This window comes from Rhododendron vialii, chromosome 10a, assembly GCF_030253575.1.
Source record: "Rhododendron vialii isolate Sample 1 chromosome 10a, ASM3025357v1".
In the NCBI taxonomy this organism is placed as follows: Eukaryota; Viridiplantae; Streptophyta; class Magnoliopsida; order Ericales; family Ericaceae; genus Rhododendron; species Rhododendron vialii.
The window spans coordinates 17,139,922-17,157,013 of record NC_080566.1 but is presented as its reverse complement, the minus strand read 5'-3'; the positions used below and the strand labels follow the sequence as shown (position 1 = coordinate 17,157,013).

Below are 17,092 nucleotides of genomic sequence, written 5' to 3'. Positions count from 1 at the left end.
GATCTTTAACTAGATTTTCAAATCAAAATTCCCTATTAAAGAATTCTAATTTGGCACATGAGTACTTTGTAATAATATAAGTATATATAATAAATATATAAGTCCAAGTACACACACACACACACACACACACACACACACACACACACACACACACATATATATATATATATATATATAAGTGTGTACCATGTAATCTAAGTAGATTTTCAATATCCAATAAAAAATTATAAGATCAAAATTCCCTATTAAAATAACCTATTAGGCACATGCTCCATTAAAATATTAGATTATGTACTTAGGATATCTTAGGGTAATATATTATATAGTACATACATATATATACATGAGTATATCATCCCATGGGAAATCTACTAGGAAATGATTTAATTAAATAACATTGGTACTTGTTGGCAAGACTAATACTATTATCCAATGGGTAATAATTTTCCTAGCGGTTATTGACCAATGGATAAAAAGGTGAGGTACTATATACATTAGAATAATACCATATGTCATTTAGGCATGTGTATATATACTTATATATAACTATATATTTGTACTCAACAATTTAGCATAAATATCTTTTTAATGGATGGTCTATTGTCCAATGGATAAAAATTTTCCTAACTTCTATCGTCCAATGGGTAAAGATCCAAGATGACAAGTATGACTTGATTAACTATATATATATACATATATATATGTATATGTATATAATAATAACCTAGGTCCAAAAGGTTTCATTAGGGTTTGAAAGGTTCAAAAGGCTCATCTAGGGTTAGGAGAAAGTAACTAGATGAATTGGTAGTTAGGTTCCTCTAACTAATTGGTTAGAAGCTAACTATAGTTGCCAAGTAGGGCTTTTAATTAAGAAACAAATCTAATTATGACGGATTTTTAGAAATTAAAAATAAATTTTTGGAAGCGAATCCAAGTATTAAAATAAAATTTAAATTTTTAACGAAATTTTTAAGTACTAAAAATCAGGATCGTTACAGTTAATTTGAATATTAATCAATTAGCCGCTTAATTAATTTGGGAAATCCCAAATATGGCCCAAACAGTATGGTGCGCATGACACACGTAGAAAAAAACAATAATTTTTTTTTTTGGAAGCATGCATTAGTTAGCGAATCAGTAGTTTCTAATCTAACTACCACTCAATATGAGGTTATAGCTTAAGGGATAGGCTTCTCAAATGTGTACACAAAACATACCAACAAAAGTTTTACAATGCGACATCAGTTAGGCTATTCATGAAACAGGGCATCAGTTTGATCCACTGGCATCAAGTTTCGGGAAAATTAACTTCAGGGACTGAAGAAGCTTAAAATGGTATTTTCTGGATATCAAGAAACACAATACTCTTGACAAAGCTCAATGGAGATAACCTCAATTGATGGGAACTTAAGGATCGATTTTGATTTGATAATGAAAATTTTCTGCTGAATCGAAGTCCGGAAGATCATTTTACAAAGGGTTTCTTATTATGATCCCAATAAAGATGTTTGACATTGTGATTTGGTCAGGGTCACATTGTGAAGGGAAGGCAACAAGGATTTGTTGTTCAAAATCTCCTTCTCAGAAGTCAAATATCATGTTTGGAAGGAAAGGAATCTTACAATTTCCGAGAACAAAGGAAATGACAGTCTCAGTGTTGCTCCAAGTCCGAGCATAGTGAAGCACGTGGGAGCCTTCTGCTTGGAGGAATGTTAAGTCTACTAGTGAAAATTAAATAATTTGTGAGCCATGTGGTTTGTTCGACTCATTTTTAGGTCAAGGAAATAATTGGAGAAGAAAAGCAAACTGAGAGGCTGTGCTAATTTTTTAGTCAGTTTATGCTGGTGTTTATTTACTGCATTGTTGGTTTGTTCAGGTGTCCTTAGGTAAGTTAGCTAGTTTCTTGGCCTTTGTTAGCTAGGCTGTGGTTTCTGTGTTTTTGATTTCCGAGGCTATACCCTTGATCCTCTTGATGGTGGTTTCTTAGTGAAATTATTTACCTCCCAAAAAAGAGAGCTTGATATGTGGACTTATGTTTGCTGTTCTACTAGGAGCTAGAGGAATGTCTTTGATGGGGTACATGGCATAGTTTGTTAGTTTACTTTTATTCCTTGAATGCATAGTTTGGCTTATATCATTCTTTAGGTGATGTGTTTGAATCTTGAATCTGTTTATTTGTTTTGTTTAGTCCAAGACCTGTTGGGTCTTATTTGACTTCATCCGCTGCTTGAATTTCTCAGAGTTAATATGGGTGATGGGGATCATCAATATGAAATCCGTGGTGGGCCCAGAAATTCAGGTTCAATTCACGTTGAGAAAAATTGAGTCTTTGATATGAAACTGCAATACACGCCAGGTTTTTCTAGTCCACAAACGTTTTGGCAAGTGACTTACTAGACATCCCTCATAAACCCCCAAAAATCATTTGCGCTATCCTATGACGAGTTTCTGATCCCCCTGAAATGCCAATTGTGTTGAGGGTATGCACGAAAATGTAGCCCCAGCGATCGTTTTTCCCTCAAGGTTTGTTGATGGCTTTGGTCATCTAGTAGGACGTAAACATTTGAGGATCACAAACGCGTTGCGTTCACGTAATCTTGGGGCGAATGAGCCGGTACACCTGCAATTACCAATCCGATTAACCGGACCACTAGAAGAAGGAACCCTTCTTTGTACCCTGGTCCTTTGGTGTAAGGAATAATGAGGCTTCTAATGAGTTCCCAAGCTGCATTTATGATCTTGGGTATGTATGACGATGGTGAGAAGTAGTTCTTGTTTGGCTGTTCTCCAACCACCTGCCATAATATAAGAACTAGTAACACTTTCCTTAGCATACAGTTTTGCACAATACAAAATCCTGAGAGCCAGACCTATTATTTTCAATAGTTGTTGACAGTAATTATGTAAGAGAGTAGCGGCTTCGAAAATTTTGCACGAGATTTAGTAAACAAATGAAAGTGTCTTAAGCTATTTTGCACACGCCTATTAATCTAACCAGTTCAAAAAACACATATGGGAGCTTGTTATTGATTAGTATTTGAAAAACTGAGATGAATTTGAGTTTACAAAATCTCGTCAGTAGTTTAAACAAATTGACAGGTCATTCATGGATTATTTTCAACCACACGGCCTCACTTCGATAATTAATTAAAACCATTCATTTTTTCAGTCCTTGTGTATAAATTATGGAGTATAAAAGAAAGTTTGACCTCCCGTAAAACTACGCACCCAACTAGAAATAAATCTAATTCTTCCTAATATACGCGTAAATTCAGTGCCAGAGAGAAAGAGAGAGAGAAAGAGATGCCCACCTTGCCTTCATAGAAGCTGTTGAAGTATATGCAAGTCCCAAAGTGCTTAAACATAAGTGTGGTGCCATCATAAGGCAACCTAGGAACCATATCATAACCATACACAAACCTGTAATACTTAACCTTATGCTTTTCAAGTTTCTTCTTCATAAACTCCCCAAATTGCTCATCTCCAACTCTTGGTTGTCCAAATGTGTAAACACCCTCTAATCTCTCCAACAACCAGTCCCACTTCTCCCCATGATATGCTAAAACTGCTGGAAACAATATTGCCAGGGCACCACCCAAGCTGTGACCAGTCAATATAAACCTTGCTCTATCATTTCCCTGTAGAAGCCCTATCAGTAATTTCCTAATGGCATAGTATGCCGGGGCCGGTTTGTCATCAGCCCACGAGATGTCCTCAGGCCAATCTGCCTTGTTTTGCATGCCCAGGGCCTTTGTAAAACCGCTATGCACCTTCCCAATGTCACGTAGCTTGTACCAAGAGATGTCGAAGTCGGTGCACCATGCATCTGCATCAAAGCTTTCAGTGCCCCTAAACGCCACAATGATCATTTCCGAGTTGACATTCTTCTCGCGAAGAATGAACGCTTGTGTCGTAGCTTTCTTTTGGTACTCTGGCAAGCATAGGATTTCACTGATCAGTTGACTTTATAATGTAGTGATTCAACTTTGCATAAGACCTATAAATAACATGACATCTTTTGTGTGCAAAAGCAAGATGTCCCCAGTCACAAGTTTCTCTCACTTGCACAAATGCATTTGTTGTAACATTATCTTGTTAATAGAGGCTGGATGAATAACCAAAATGTTCATGGCAATTAATTTGATTTATTAGATCAACAATATCGCCGATCTCAATCTTCTTTTAGTCGCAAAATATCAAAATTCTTGCGACATGGCCCAAAAAAGGCACGAGGCATGGAATCAACAAGGCGCTTAGTTGGCAAATCTGATCCACTTTCTACTTCAGAGATCACGGGGTCAAATTTTTCCATATCTGATTCTTTCTCCTATTTAGGATTGAGTCTTTAGTTTTCAGTTTATTTCTTTCTCATATGATGTTGTTTCTTGAGTTGCTATGAGTTGGGCCTGGTTTAACTATTGCAGAACTTACATGATAGATATAGTGTCCCGTTATTATTGCTCTTTGAATTTAATTCTCATACTCTAAAACATTTTTCAGTTGCAAGTACGATATGTATGTGATTTAAGACCCTTAAGACAGGGAATATGGTACTTTTCAGATGGAGAATCAAGTCTCGTGCATAGATAGTTAATCACTCAATGCAAAAGCATGATTCTCACCATTCCAAAAATCATAGGAATCCAAGAACTCCATCTGCAAGGGCATAAATACAGAAAACATTGTTAGACATTTCAGGTACTACAATGCTCTTGGTTACAGCAGAATTGGAAAGAGGAAAAAAAAGAAAGCCTAGAAATTGTACCTTCCAGTGGTCATTGACTGTAGTTTCAATGTAGGCTTTGTTCTCATAGGATGCTTTAGAAGCCATCATTGAGAGTGCCCCATAGTATCTGATATCACCATGTTTGATGTTTTTGTCTAATTCCACCCGCTTGTCGAGATTCCCAATAAATGACAAGAATGTTTCTGAATTTTTATCTGGCATCACTACCTTCCCTGCAATAATCCCTCTGCATTTTTAGCACAATGTCTATTTTATAATTGCCATCATACCATGGATATCAAGTGAATGTAGTATTTCAGAAAGAACATTTGAAAAAGAATTACAATTACCTATTTTAGCAAGTGGTCGTTGCTGAGTGCTGACGTAAAACTAGGAACAAAGAGAAAATTAAAGGAAAGAAACAGAGAAAATATTTAACTCTTTGTAGAGATGGAATCATGCCAAGCGTTCTTTTAATCTTATTTTGGAGCTAAAAGTCCCAAATTAAGTTCACTTATTCTTCTTAATTTATGTCAAAATAAGTTTTGGGTCAACGCTTTCCAAAAAAGCCTGCAACCACATGTGAAATGACAAAATGCACCTCTCTCTCTCTCTCTCTTCTCGATCGGACCGTGTAGATGCGAACAACACTCCCTCCTCCTCTTATGCCGAAGCTACTTCCCAGTGACCGAAGGCTACCAGAACATCTAAAGATCTCAAATCTGTGGGAAGCGCTAAAGTTCATCCCGATTCCAGTTTCATTGCCACCGGCCGTTTTCAGACTCCCAAAAACCAAAGTACGTCATCTTTTCTTGTTTGTTTGCTTCTAGTGTGCTTGAATTTCTGTTTGTGTTTCTCCAGCCAATGGCAGACAATTCTTGGATGGGTTTTCAATTTTGAAATTCTGTTTGGTTTGTATTAGAGCAGGGAAAAAAATTTTAATTGTGTGGTGTTTGCAATATTTTATAAGGAAGGGCAAAATGATAATATTATGCATTACGGTGTGGTGGCCGAAAAGAGTTGAGGCCGATAAGATTGCATTAATGTGGATAACTTTTCAAAATGGAAAAGGCAATACTATACTAATTGTGTTTGTCTAGGCCGAATAAGTTTTTAGGAGAAATAAGTCTAGCTCCTATTTTAAGTTCAGGAGAACGCCACCTAATTTTGCATTAACAACTAAATAATCGACTTTAATTAGATCAAATCAGTAGGGGGAAAAGACATCCCCCTATGTTTGGTTATTTTCCCATCTAAATTCTTTTGTGGTATACATGATTTTTTCCTAGGCTTAATTTTTAAACTCTAGGTTCAGAAAATAGAAAGTAATTCCCATCAGGTCTCTTCTAATCAGGTCTCTTCTAATTAACGAAACATTGAAACCCTATGAAAGTGCCTAAAATCATAAACCGTGAAAGTGCCTAAACCCTAAGGTACTCTATGAAAGTACAAAAACTGCAAAAACCTATAATAGGAAAGTGCACTCTAAAACCCTTATGAAAGTGCCTAAACCTAAACCCTAGGGCTCTAAAAAAGCGCCTAAACCTAAATCCTAGGGTACCTAGGGTATCCTCAACCCTAAAACCCTAGAATACCCTAAAACCTAAGGTACCCTAAAACCCGAGTACTCTAAGATTTTAGGGTATCCACTAAAGTCCTAGGATACCCTAAAACCCTAGGGTGACACTTCCGTTAATGGTAAATGTATTTTTGTAAAAGTGGACCTAGTGGTCATTAAGTATTTCATCTCTCCTTAATGGGAATTAAGTTTCACTTTTCTATACTTCGTGGTAAAAACCTCTTTTTTGCTCGGATCGATTCCAGTGCATTGTAGACATTTGTTCCACATTTAATCACGATCATAACACTAAGGTAATAGCTTTTACTCTTTCTGTCCCGAAATGGATTACAATATACTTTTTTGAACCTTTGAAAAAACAATTTGTAATTTTCAGTTATAAAATTTGAGGAATGATATGCCACTTCCTTTTTTACCAATGTCACTCCCCTTTTTGTCTTGTAGTGTATGAATTTACACAATAGTCCATGCATTTTGTGAAACTTTATTACATTGATGGGTAAATTAGTAAATTCACCTAACTAAAAGACAAAAGGGGAGTGGCATTGGTAAAAAAGAGAGTGGCATTATCATTGGCCCAAAATTTCTATATGTAATATGAATCTTATTTAATAGATCACAATCGATTCTATTAGACAATATTTTCAACATTAAAGGAAATTATAAGTTACATAATGGAATCAAATTTTTGGGAGGCACAAATGTAAAACTTGTCATCCATTTTTTGTGACGGGGTGATTTAGTTTGGTTTTCATGAAGTTCCATCAAATTTTCTTAGGGAGTCCAAAATAAGTTGTGAGACCGACCATAAAAGTCAAGAATGTTGGAGAGACCTGTAGAGGAATTTGTAGATGGAAAAGAAATACTCCTATTAGTCCTATAGGGGATTTCCCATCAGAAAGAGAATTTCCCTCAACTTTAAGTTCCCCCTACATGGCCCAAACACATCTCCTAGTGCATCATAATTCCGGTAAAAGTATAGTTGTCGCTTCTGTCCCCACAAGGAATTAGCTAGAAGAATCTAGCTTGGAATTAATTGATTGGACAATATATAGAGATATCATTGCTTAGAATCAGTTGCGGATAAAAAAAAAAAATTGATTAAAATCAGTTGCAAATAAATGTGGAACACATGTTCCACCTATTCCTTTGTTCAAAGGAGCAATAATTTTCCTGATCAATGTCCCCACAAGAGGTCCTCTTTCTAAGGGGCAGAATGAAAGCAATGGCTAATATTTGAGGTGCAATAGCATTTATCAAAAACAATCATTCTACCACTACACCCAACTACACACGTAATCACACATCTATACTCACAATAGAGATGAAACCTGCACACACTACACATCCAATATGTGTGAGACCCATACTTATTGTGAATGAGTGTATGTAGTTGGGTGTGATGGTAAAATTATTGTTTATCACATGTCCAGCGGGTCGCTCTCACCTTGGCACCAACGTGCGCGAAAGGCCAAAGGAGCATCTTTTTTCTATTGTACACCCATAATGGAAATCATAACCCCCACTAATAGGGCTTTCATGATGGCTTGCACCGTTTCAAAATACCTTATTAAAAAATAAGTACTTATTTCACATTTTTAAATTCATAAATAATGTAAATTAAAAATAATTTTTCAATTTTTTGTACTGTTCAAAAGATCTCAATGAGATCTATCAAATAAGATCTATATTGCTAGAAAAATTATTTACGTAAACACATTATTTTTGAATTTGAAATTACCTTTTAAAAAATAAGTACTACTTATTTTGAGTTCGGGGACGGGCCTTTATAATATTACTACTTGAGAAAGACTTCTTTACGGAGCAATCCATAAATAAAGTTTACGGGGCTCAATCGCATGCGTCCAAAAGTGTTTTGGACAGTTTAGATTGAAAATCAATTTTGATTGGTAAAAATTAATTGTTATTGGTCAAAATTGAAAAGCAGATCTTAATCATTGATTACCGAAATGGACAGTTGAGATTGTGTGGAGCCATGAATAAGTTTTCTCTCATTACTACCTCCGTCCCAAATTGTTTTATCTATTTTTTTTTGTGATCTTACAAATATTGTCTATATTTCATAATCTATAATATTTTTGATAATTTTGAAATCTGTATTTGTTTAAACAAAATTAATTGAGATCTATAAAATAAAATTCATATTTCATATACAAAATATTATAAATTAAACGATACAAACAATTTTTTGAAACATCCCAAAAAGGAATCAGGCACAACCTTTTGGAATGGATAGACTAGTAAATTCAGGGAATCTAACTACGGGGCAGTTTTGGAGACACCTAAAAAACACCCAAAGTTCCCAAATCGAGCACTTTTCGGTCATATTTTGAGTTGATTCTAGCAAGTACTCTTAAAAACACATTTTAAACATATTGAATGGCTCGGATCATCAAAATTTGATCGGAAACTGTGAGATTGAAATTTGAGATATTTATTTAGGTGTCCCTGAAACCGCCCCGATCTAATTATATAAGATCAAAGTCGCAGTTGGGGGAGGTTAGGTGAAGTACAAAATTAAGCGAAAGTGCCTAGCACATGTGTACATAAACTGAATAATGTACATCTTGTTACTATGTTTTGCCTTTTTCGTGATCAACTATTTTGAAACTATGTTTACTTTATGCTAATAGAATTTCTGTATAGATTACGGGTCGGGCTGATATTAGAATTTTCTTCATCTTACACTAATTTTTCTTATTTTGCGTGCATGTAACATTTGCATATTATTAATTGGTTTTTCTGAACAAGGGCATAACGAATAAAAAATTAACAAAAGAAACTTTAAAAAATCTCACTAAAGAAACAAAAATGATTCCAAATTAGTGAATTTTTTGGATTGTAGGGAACGTTTTAATTTTGGAACATATTTATCTTTGAAAAAAAAATGGTTTCAACACTAGATTGAAACCCATTTACTTGTTTATCTGAAGATTAAGTTGTCCTGAAATCATATCAAATGGTAACTGATCAACTTAATGAAATCACATATATAAAAGAAAACAAATTAGATTGCAGAACCAACCTCTCATGACATTCAACAGCAGGACACTGGCGTTCCGGTTACAAGACAGAAGATTCAGCCACATCTCCACCAAGTTTCCAAACCACGCCAATGGCCCAGCCACTAACTGCAGAATTTTCTGCACCAAAATGGACACAAATATCAGCCACCTGTATTTAAAGCTTTCTTCTGTCCCCCGAGGAGAATCAACGAATTTCCTCTTCTCTATATCACTGTGAAATAAGATCCGGATGAGATCATGTAAACCGGCATCTTGGTGCGTCAGCACCATATAATTGTCGGAAAAACTCTTCGTGGAGGCCATTGCCGGCGTTGCCATTGGGGTGAGAATGAGAGAGGAGAGTGGGGAGAGTGCAGATTTAGAATATAAGTAGTTGTGTTTATATATTGGGAGGCTGTTAACTGTTGATAAAAATTAAAGATTCCTTTCCTTGAAGTTTACCAATAAAAGCGTGGAGTATAGTTCCCTTTAATTTATACTACATGTGGGAATAATACATTTGAGATATTTTATAATGTTCTTTCATAGTTCATACCTGGTAATTGTTTGTTGGTCTATCGTTGTCTTCTCATTGTTTGTCTTCTTCCTCTTTTTTTCCCTAGAAAAAGCTATGATGCACATGGCGTGTACGCAACAATATTAGTATGTACTTTTCAATCTATGTGACGCATTTTTTTTGGGTACTTACGAATAGATATGTATATATAGTAAGAAAGAGAAGGTACGTACGCCCATATTATGCTCGGATACAAGTTTTGTGGTTATTTACGAGCCTCAAGGTTCATGTGTTAAGATGTTCCGGCATATATTGCTCAGTGGCTTTGAACACGCTCTCCTCGGAGCTCCTCCATCTATCAGGTCGAGAGATTATTCTCACCAGCCCTTTTCCTCCCCCCTTAGAATAGAATAGATGTTGAATTTGCCTTGTTAAAAAAAACAAAAGGTTGATGTGCTATGTATTCTTTTTGTTTGGTTTTTTGGCGTAATTTTTTGGTTCATTTGTAATTGTCTATCACGCATTTTTCTAGTCAACTACGTATGTGTATATGCACGAAAGTATTACGAGTTGTTCCTGCAAGTAGTTATGAAAATATATGGTTATCACTATGATTTATGTTTTGTGAAAATATAAGGTTGAGTTGTTTCTGCAAGTTGAAAATACAAAGTACTCAAAAAATAACTCTTCTCGTCCAATTTAATGTCATTTTGAATGTAATTTTTTTTTTAGTATGTGTGGGGTACGAAGATTATCTAGTGGACGAATTTGAGACAAGATTGGATAGGTAAAGAAATAAAAACTGAGAGACGACATTTTGTGATGTTTCCATCTCTTTTCCGTCTACCTTTTAGTTACACTTTGTTTCTTTCTTTTGGTTCCGCCTTGATTGTGAACTCTCTCTTTTTTTGGCGTGATTATTCGGTGCCCTTGGCCTTGGGGCATGGTAGTAGGTAGATCGAACACCTACATATATTGAATTAAGTTGAATTTTCAAGGGCCCACTCGATAATTTTAAAATTATTGAACAGCTCGGATAATCCGTACAGGATCCGGATTGGGCCCCGTGTGCCGGGACGTGCACCGTCGGTGGTTGTAGTCTAGTTGCCTAACCTTTTTTGGAGACAGATGTCTCACCCCATCCCGATTATATATGGACGCAGACCTCTCATACCATCCGCTCTCAATTTTGGACTCAAACCTGTCACAGTCCCTTTCAATTTTGAGACACAAACCTCTCATTCCCCTCTCTCTACATCCCATCCCAAATTTGGATGCTCCCCAGTCCCCACCCATTTTTGTGTGTGTCCATCATATTTCTCAAATTCAAATAGTGGGTATTGGGGCAAGCTAGAAGTGAGAAAAAACACACACCTAGAAGTGAGGGCACAAACCAGGGGTGGATACACATGCACCGCTTTTAATGGACACACTCACACTTAAGTGAACACACACCCAGAAGAGAACACACACACACTCACACCCATACTTTATCAAAATTCTAAAATGCTCCTCGATTTGTAGACAAAATCATTAATAGAGTAATCACATTGGCCCTATTTTTTCTTTACCCATATAGCAAACCTGGTAAATGATCCCTATTCCCTACCCATTTGATTTCCTTTTATTGAAATATAAATGCATTCCTCACCTTCCAGACAAACCACTTGACTGCAAATAGGATGGTATCCCAAATGAGTATATTTTTTCCTTTTTTTTGTTGTTCTCACCTTTCCACCTAGGGTTGTCCACGGTCCAAATTGGATTGGAATCTTATGAATCCAATCCTAATCCGTATCTCACGGTTTTTAGAAAATGCAATCCAATCCTAATCCAAAAGTCCTACGGTTCGGTCCCGATTTTATCCACGGATTTCCTTCCATTAAAATAAAATGATGCTATTGCCAACTAAAAATGCAAAGTGCAAACACTTATTGGTTATGACATTCCATAACATTACACTTATTATCCCTTAAGTTTAATATATCGTCATATGTAAAATTATTTAAAAAAATCATAACAATTAGTAAAGTTATAATTATTTACAAATATTACGCATACACATGTATTTTTTTTAATTTTATTTTTTTAAATATCTCATGGTCCGGTTTAGTTAATCCATGGTTTTGAAAGGATAATCCATGGTTTTGAAAGGAAAATCCAATCCTAATCCGTATCTTACAGTTTTTAATTTTTGAATCCGTATCCGGACCATTAATCCACAGACAAAATTCAAAAGGCACGGATCGATTCGGTCCGGACTAGTTTCACGGTTCTCGATCTTGGACAGCTCTATTTCCAGCTCTGTGAAAGAGTTGAGACAGAGGGTGAAGAGGGCCATTATTGGATGCCCCACCAGTTAAAGATTTCAATCCACAACAAACTAAGGGACAGTGGAGTGGTACATGATCCATAATTTCTAGATCCACCCCACAAAATATGCAACCTGCATCCATATCTTCATGTAGAATCCCCAGTCTTAATAGGTAGTCAGCAGTTTTCAATCTACCTAGTTTAACTATCCATCCAAAGCAATGGACTATATGAGGAGCTTCATTGTGCCATATCAGTTCTAACACTTTTCTTTCCTCAGCAGTTGGATTAGGTTGATTGAGGTTAACAACTAGCTTGTACATGGATGAGACTGAGTACTTGTTTGAGATGCAACCCTTCCATATCAAGTGGTCTCTATTGTTTTCTAGATCAAAACTTATCCTTTCCAGCATTTTAGAAATAGAATTTATCTATTCCGCTTCCTAAGAGTATAGAATTCTTCTAAATAGGAATTCCCATGATTCTAGTTCCTCTTTTCTCTATAAAACTGCAGCCACGGATTATTGTTTGAGTGACATAATGCTGATGATTCTAGAGAAAGTAGAACATAGTATTGATGGGGCCTCAAGCCAAGCATCCATCCAAAATACTGTCTTAGTGTCATCCCCAATCTTGATACTGATATTTTCCTTCAATTTTGCAAAGGCAATTGGCCTTTTTGTTTGAATTTACATGGCATTCCGGATTGGAGAGACCTTGTTGTTTAACTCCATGTGTGTTAGCCAGCCAAATGCCAAAATCGATGTGGTAATTTGAATTGAGGAGTCTTCTCCAAAGAGCCTCTTTTTTTGTGCCAAATCTCCACCACCACTTAAGGGACAAAGCTTCATTCATTTCCTTTAATACTATGATGCCAAGGCCTCCTATTTCCTTGTCTTGCATAATTTTGTCTGTAACGCCCCGGAATTTTGGGAACGTTAAAAGGACAATTTCATTAAAAAATAAATGGAGTCTGGCTCAATATTACAAAATAAATTTCAAAAGAGTAATCTTATTCAACAAAAGGAGGATAGACTAGGGTTCCTATCTGCTGCTCCGCCTGCTCCTTCATCCTAGCCAGCTTCTTAGCTCCAAAAGCCTCCAAGGTGTACTGTTCATCTTGATCATCTACAAGGTCTGACACATTATACCAGCGTCGCCACCGATATAATATGTCAGGGTCACCAAAGGTAACACCGTGAGCCACAAGAGCTCAGCAGAATAATCCTATACCCACCAACCCTTAACTTACAAATAGCAGGTCATATATATAGCACACAAACTCATGATTGTCACATAACTCATGCATAAATGAATAACAATGACACATCCACATTCGCTATCTTCCTAGCTTTGGTGTCCCTGACTTTCTGAGTTTCTTCTACGCGACTCATCGTAAACTGTGTCTCATTTTCACATACCGTTCAACATTTCCAAAATCCGTTTTTAACACACCCAACCTCGGTTCCGCCGCGCCGGTCTCCCGAGTATCCTCCCAATGGTTTCGCCGCGCCGAGTTCCCATTGGCACACAAATTGCATTGGCTCCTCTCCGCGGATAACCAAGCCATACCTCACCATGGTTCCGTCGATCCGGGTTCCCATGGGAACGCACACAACATCACAATGGTTCCACTATTCCGGATTCCCATTGGAACACACACAAAACCCACACCACACAATGGGCTACCATGTCCGGCCACATTGCGGTTTTCAAAACATTTCACCTTTTCAAAACACGCCTTTTCATTAAACACACCCTAGGTGTCATGTTTCTAACTTTCTCGATTCTCGTGTCACGTGTCACGTTTTCATGTATAGACTCCGCGGTATGACTTATCACAAAAGTAAACATAAATCATTCATGGTAATCTTGAAACTAAACTAACAAGATCATCCAACTCTATATTAGTAATCATGCTCATAACCATCTTAAAGATCAAAATACGAATACTTCTTATCAACGATAAAGTCTTATTTTTCAAAAAACCGTTCTTTCCTCCTTTTTGAGAAGTTTTAAACAACATATGTTTATTCGTCGTTAAAAGTTGATTATTTCAACATGCTCATTCTTCCATTATTACAATACACTTGTTGAGTACCATGCATGGCGAAAATAAATGATAGATAACCTTATCTACTTGAAACTAAATAATAGATAACCTTATCTACTTAAAGAAAACAATGAAGATATTGATACTTTGAATCAAGAACATTCTACTTTCCAACGTACGATTCTATGCTATACGTAGAGTTATTGGACTAGGGTTTCTACCTTACTTCTTGGCGGTAGTGGCGACTACAGAGGGAAAATGGTACGTCGGACGGAGTAACTTCTTACGGTATGCTTTCGGAAGTTTCGAAAGAAAAAGGTTTCTCTCGAAACTTGATCTTGACTAAACTACTTGACTTTTTGGATCGAAAAGGGGTTTTAGGATGAGTTTCTTGAAGAACACAAGAAGAACTTCAAGAACAAAGAAGAACTAAGCAAGAACAAGCAAGAACACAAGACTTTCTTAGAGAGAGAAGTTGGAGGATGAAGGTGTGAGTTGAATGGAAGGTATGGGGTCCTATTTATAGCCAAAACTTGGGCTCCTCTCCTCCCCCCATGGCCGGCCTCCTCTCTCTCCCATTACCCATTGGATTTTGCTCCATGTCTTGTCATTTCAAGCATGCCATGCCTTCCATGACTTGTCAAATCCAATCTTTAGGCATAAGGCTGTAAAATCAAGTAGGATCTTAGGCTTTCTAGGTAAATCTAGGTGATCATAATCTAGGTTGGCAAGTCTTACAAGTCTAGGGTAGGGTTTGATTAGGCTAAGGCATAGCCTTCCATGTTTAGTCATTCATAGGTCTAGGTTGTAGTCAATTTCTAGGATGATTAAAGGCTACTTTGGAATCAAATATAGGATGATTAGGGCTAGGATTCTATGCTAGAAATTGACTAGAATGAGTTGTCTAGTCAATTGGACTTAAGGCTAAAATAGGGCTAAAGAGGTAGCTTGTGCAAGTGTATAAATCTCAAAGCACACACATGCACCTCTCTCTCTCTCTCGGCCTCTCTCTCCTCTCTCCTCTCGCGGCCTCTCTCTCTCTCTCTCTCTCTCTCTCTCTCTCTCTCTCTTATACCATGCATATATATATATGTGTGTGTGTGTGTGTGTGTGTGTGTGTAGGAAAATCTAGGAAAGTAAGTCTATGATAATTAGACTTAGGGCTATACCTTAGGCTTGCATGCATGGCATGCATAAAGATTGCCACCTTTGGAAGTAAAATGATGGTCATGACTTGTCTTGTCTAAGTCATACATTCATTGGCAAGTCAAAAGCCCATTAACCAAGGGATAATAATTCTCCTAGCAAATATTATCCAATGGTTAAAGAGGTAATGATGATAGATGTGACTAGATATGGTTAGGTCCAAGTAGGCTTATAAGGCTAAGGTAGGTCATGATTAAAGGTTAGAGTAGTGCTACAGGCACCGACGGGGTCGGTACCGAAATCGTAGGGACGGCCGCGCTGGGCCGTCTCCGGCCACCGGACGGCCGATCCGAGCCGTCCAAAAATTCTAAAAAAAAAAAACGAGGGGGCCTGCGCGAGAATCAACAGCATCCGAGGTGTGTAAGGTGCTTGATCCGAGCACCCTTTTTTCGTCGGATCGGCCGTCCGGTGGCCGGAGACGGCCCGGCGCGGCCGTCCCTATGATTTCGGTACCGACCCCGTCGGTACCAATATCATTTCTGTAAAGGTTAAGCTTCCAAAGGTAATCTTATTGACCAATGGTTAATAGTTTCCTCGAAAGTACATTTATGGTCAAGTAGTCATGATTAAAGTAGGTTATGAGTGCTACTTTTGGTAGTATCATGATTATTATCTTTGTCCAATGGTTCTTAAATGCTAGGGAAAAGTAACTAAGTCAATTGGTACTTAGGTTCGCCTAACTAATGGTTAGAAACAAAACCTTTTACCCAAAGGATAAGAATTATCCTAACAACTATTGTTCAATGGGTAAAGAGAAAAGATACCCTTGGGAGATGTAATGATGAGGAATGAAGTCAAGAATTGACTAGTCAAGAAAGTGCAATGATTTCCTAGTCTAGGGTTGCATGCATGGCAAGGCTAAGGTTGCTTCTTTTAGAAGCAAAATGATGGCTTCTTTTGGTATGACTTGTCTTGTCAAGTCAATACATTCATTGGCAATTTCTAATGTCTATTGTCCAAGAGATAAAAGTTTCCCTAACAATTATTGACCAATGGGTAAAAATATAAAGAGATAGGTATGGGCTGGAATGACTAGTCATGGGGTATAATGATTACCTCTAATGGCCTAATGGTTCAATTAGAGTTAGGAGGGGTTCACAAGGCTCAAAGACGGTAAAAAAGGTCCATCTAGGGTTAGGAGATTGTAATTAGGTGAATTGGTAGTTCGGTTTCTCCAACTAATCGGTTGAAAACTAATTCTACTTGCCATGTATGATTTCTAGCCAAGAAATAAAATTAAAGATTTTATTTAACTTGTTAGTAAAATATACAAGTGCTTTTATAAGCATACTTGTCTTTAGAAAATGAATAAATTGTTCGGTGTGAAAATATAAAATTTTATAAGTCTCAAATCTAATTATGACAGATTACTAGAAATTAAAAAAAAGAATTTAAAAAAAAACAAATCCAAGTAATTAAAATAAAATTCAAATATTTAACAAAATTTTTATTTACCAAAAATCAGGGTCGTTACATTGTCCCAGTTAACCATGTGAAGTTTCTTATTAAGATCGGCACTGCCCCATAAGAAATTGGCTTGAATGATTTCTTTTTTTTTTGGTCAAGCAAAAAATCGGCTTCAATGATTTCAATGGTTCTTATTACACCCTAAAAAGAGACATGTAGTAGATGGGAAGATTGTTGAGAACAGATTGAATCGAAATCGTTT

General features: G+C 36.7%; 2 protein-coding genes across 3 annotated transcripts in view; one reads left to right on the top strand and one right to left on the bottom strand.

Moving 5' to 3' along the window:
* Positions 1-2,287: 2,287 nt before the first annotated feature.
* On the bottom strand, positions 2,288-9,673 carry LOC131303694 (triacylglycerol lipase OBL1-like). Of its 2 annotated transcripts, none has more exons than XM_058330682.1 (5): positions 9,355-9,673; positions 4,769-4,962; positions 4,626-4,659; positions 3,315-3,934; positions 2,288-2,798 (listed from the first exon to the last, which is right to left on the bottom strand). In XM_058330682.1, the coding sequence occupies exons 1-5, from the start codon at positions 9,671-9,673 to the stop codon at positions 2,574-2,576; spliced, it is 1,392 nt and encodes a 463-aa protein (XP_058186665.1). In that variant the 3' UTR covers positions 2,288-2,573. The 2 variants fall into 2 exon arrangements, with proteins under 2 accessions (XP_058186665.1, XP_058186666.1); XM_058330683.1 differs by having other exon boundaries at positions 4,769-4,976; positions 9,355-9,475.
* Positions 9,674-12,857: 3,184 nt separating this feature from the next.
* LOC131302957 (uncharacterized) overlaps positions 12,858-17,092 on the top strand; it is a 28,775-nt gene continuing 24,540 nt past the window's right edge. The window contains exon 1 of the mRNA XM_058329749.1: positions 12,858-12,932. Within this exon, the coding sequence (XP_058185732.1) occupies positions 12,858-12,932 (75 nt within the window). The remainder of the gene's footprint in view (positions 12,933-17,092) is intronic.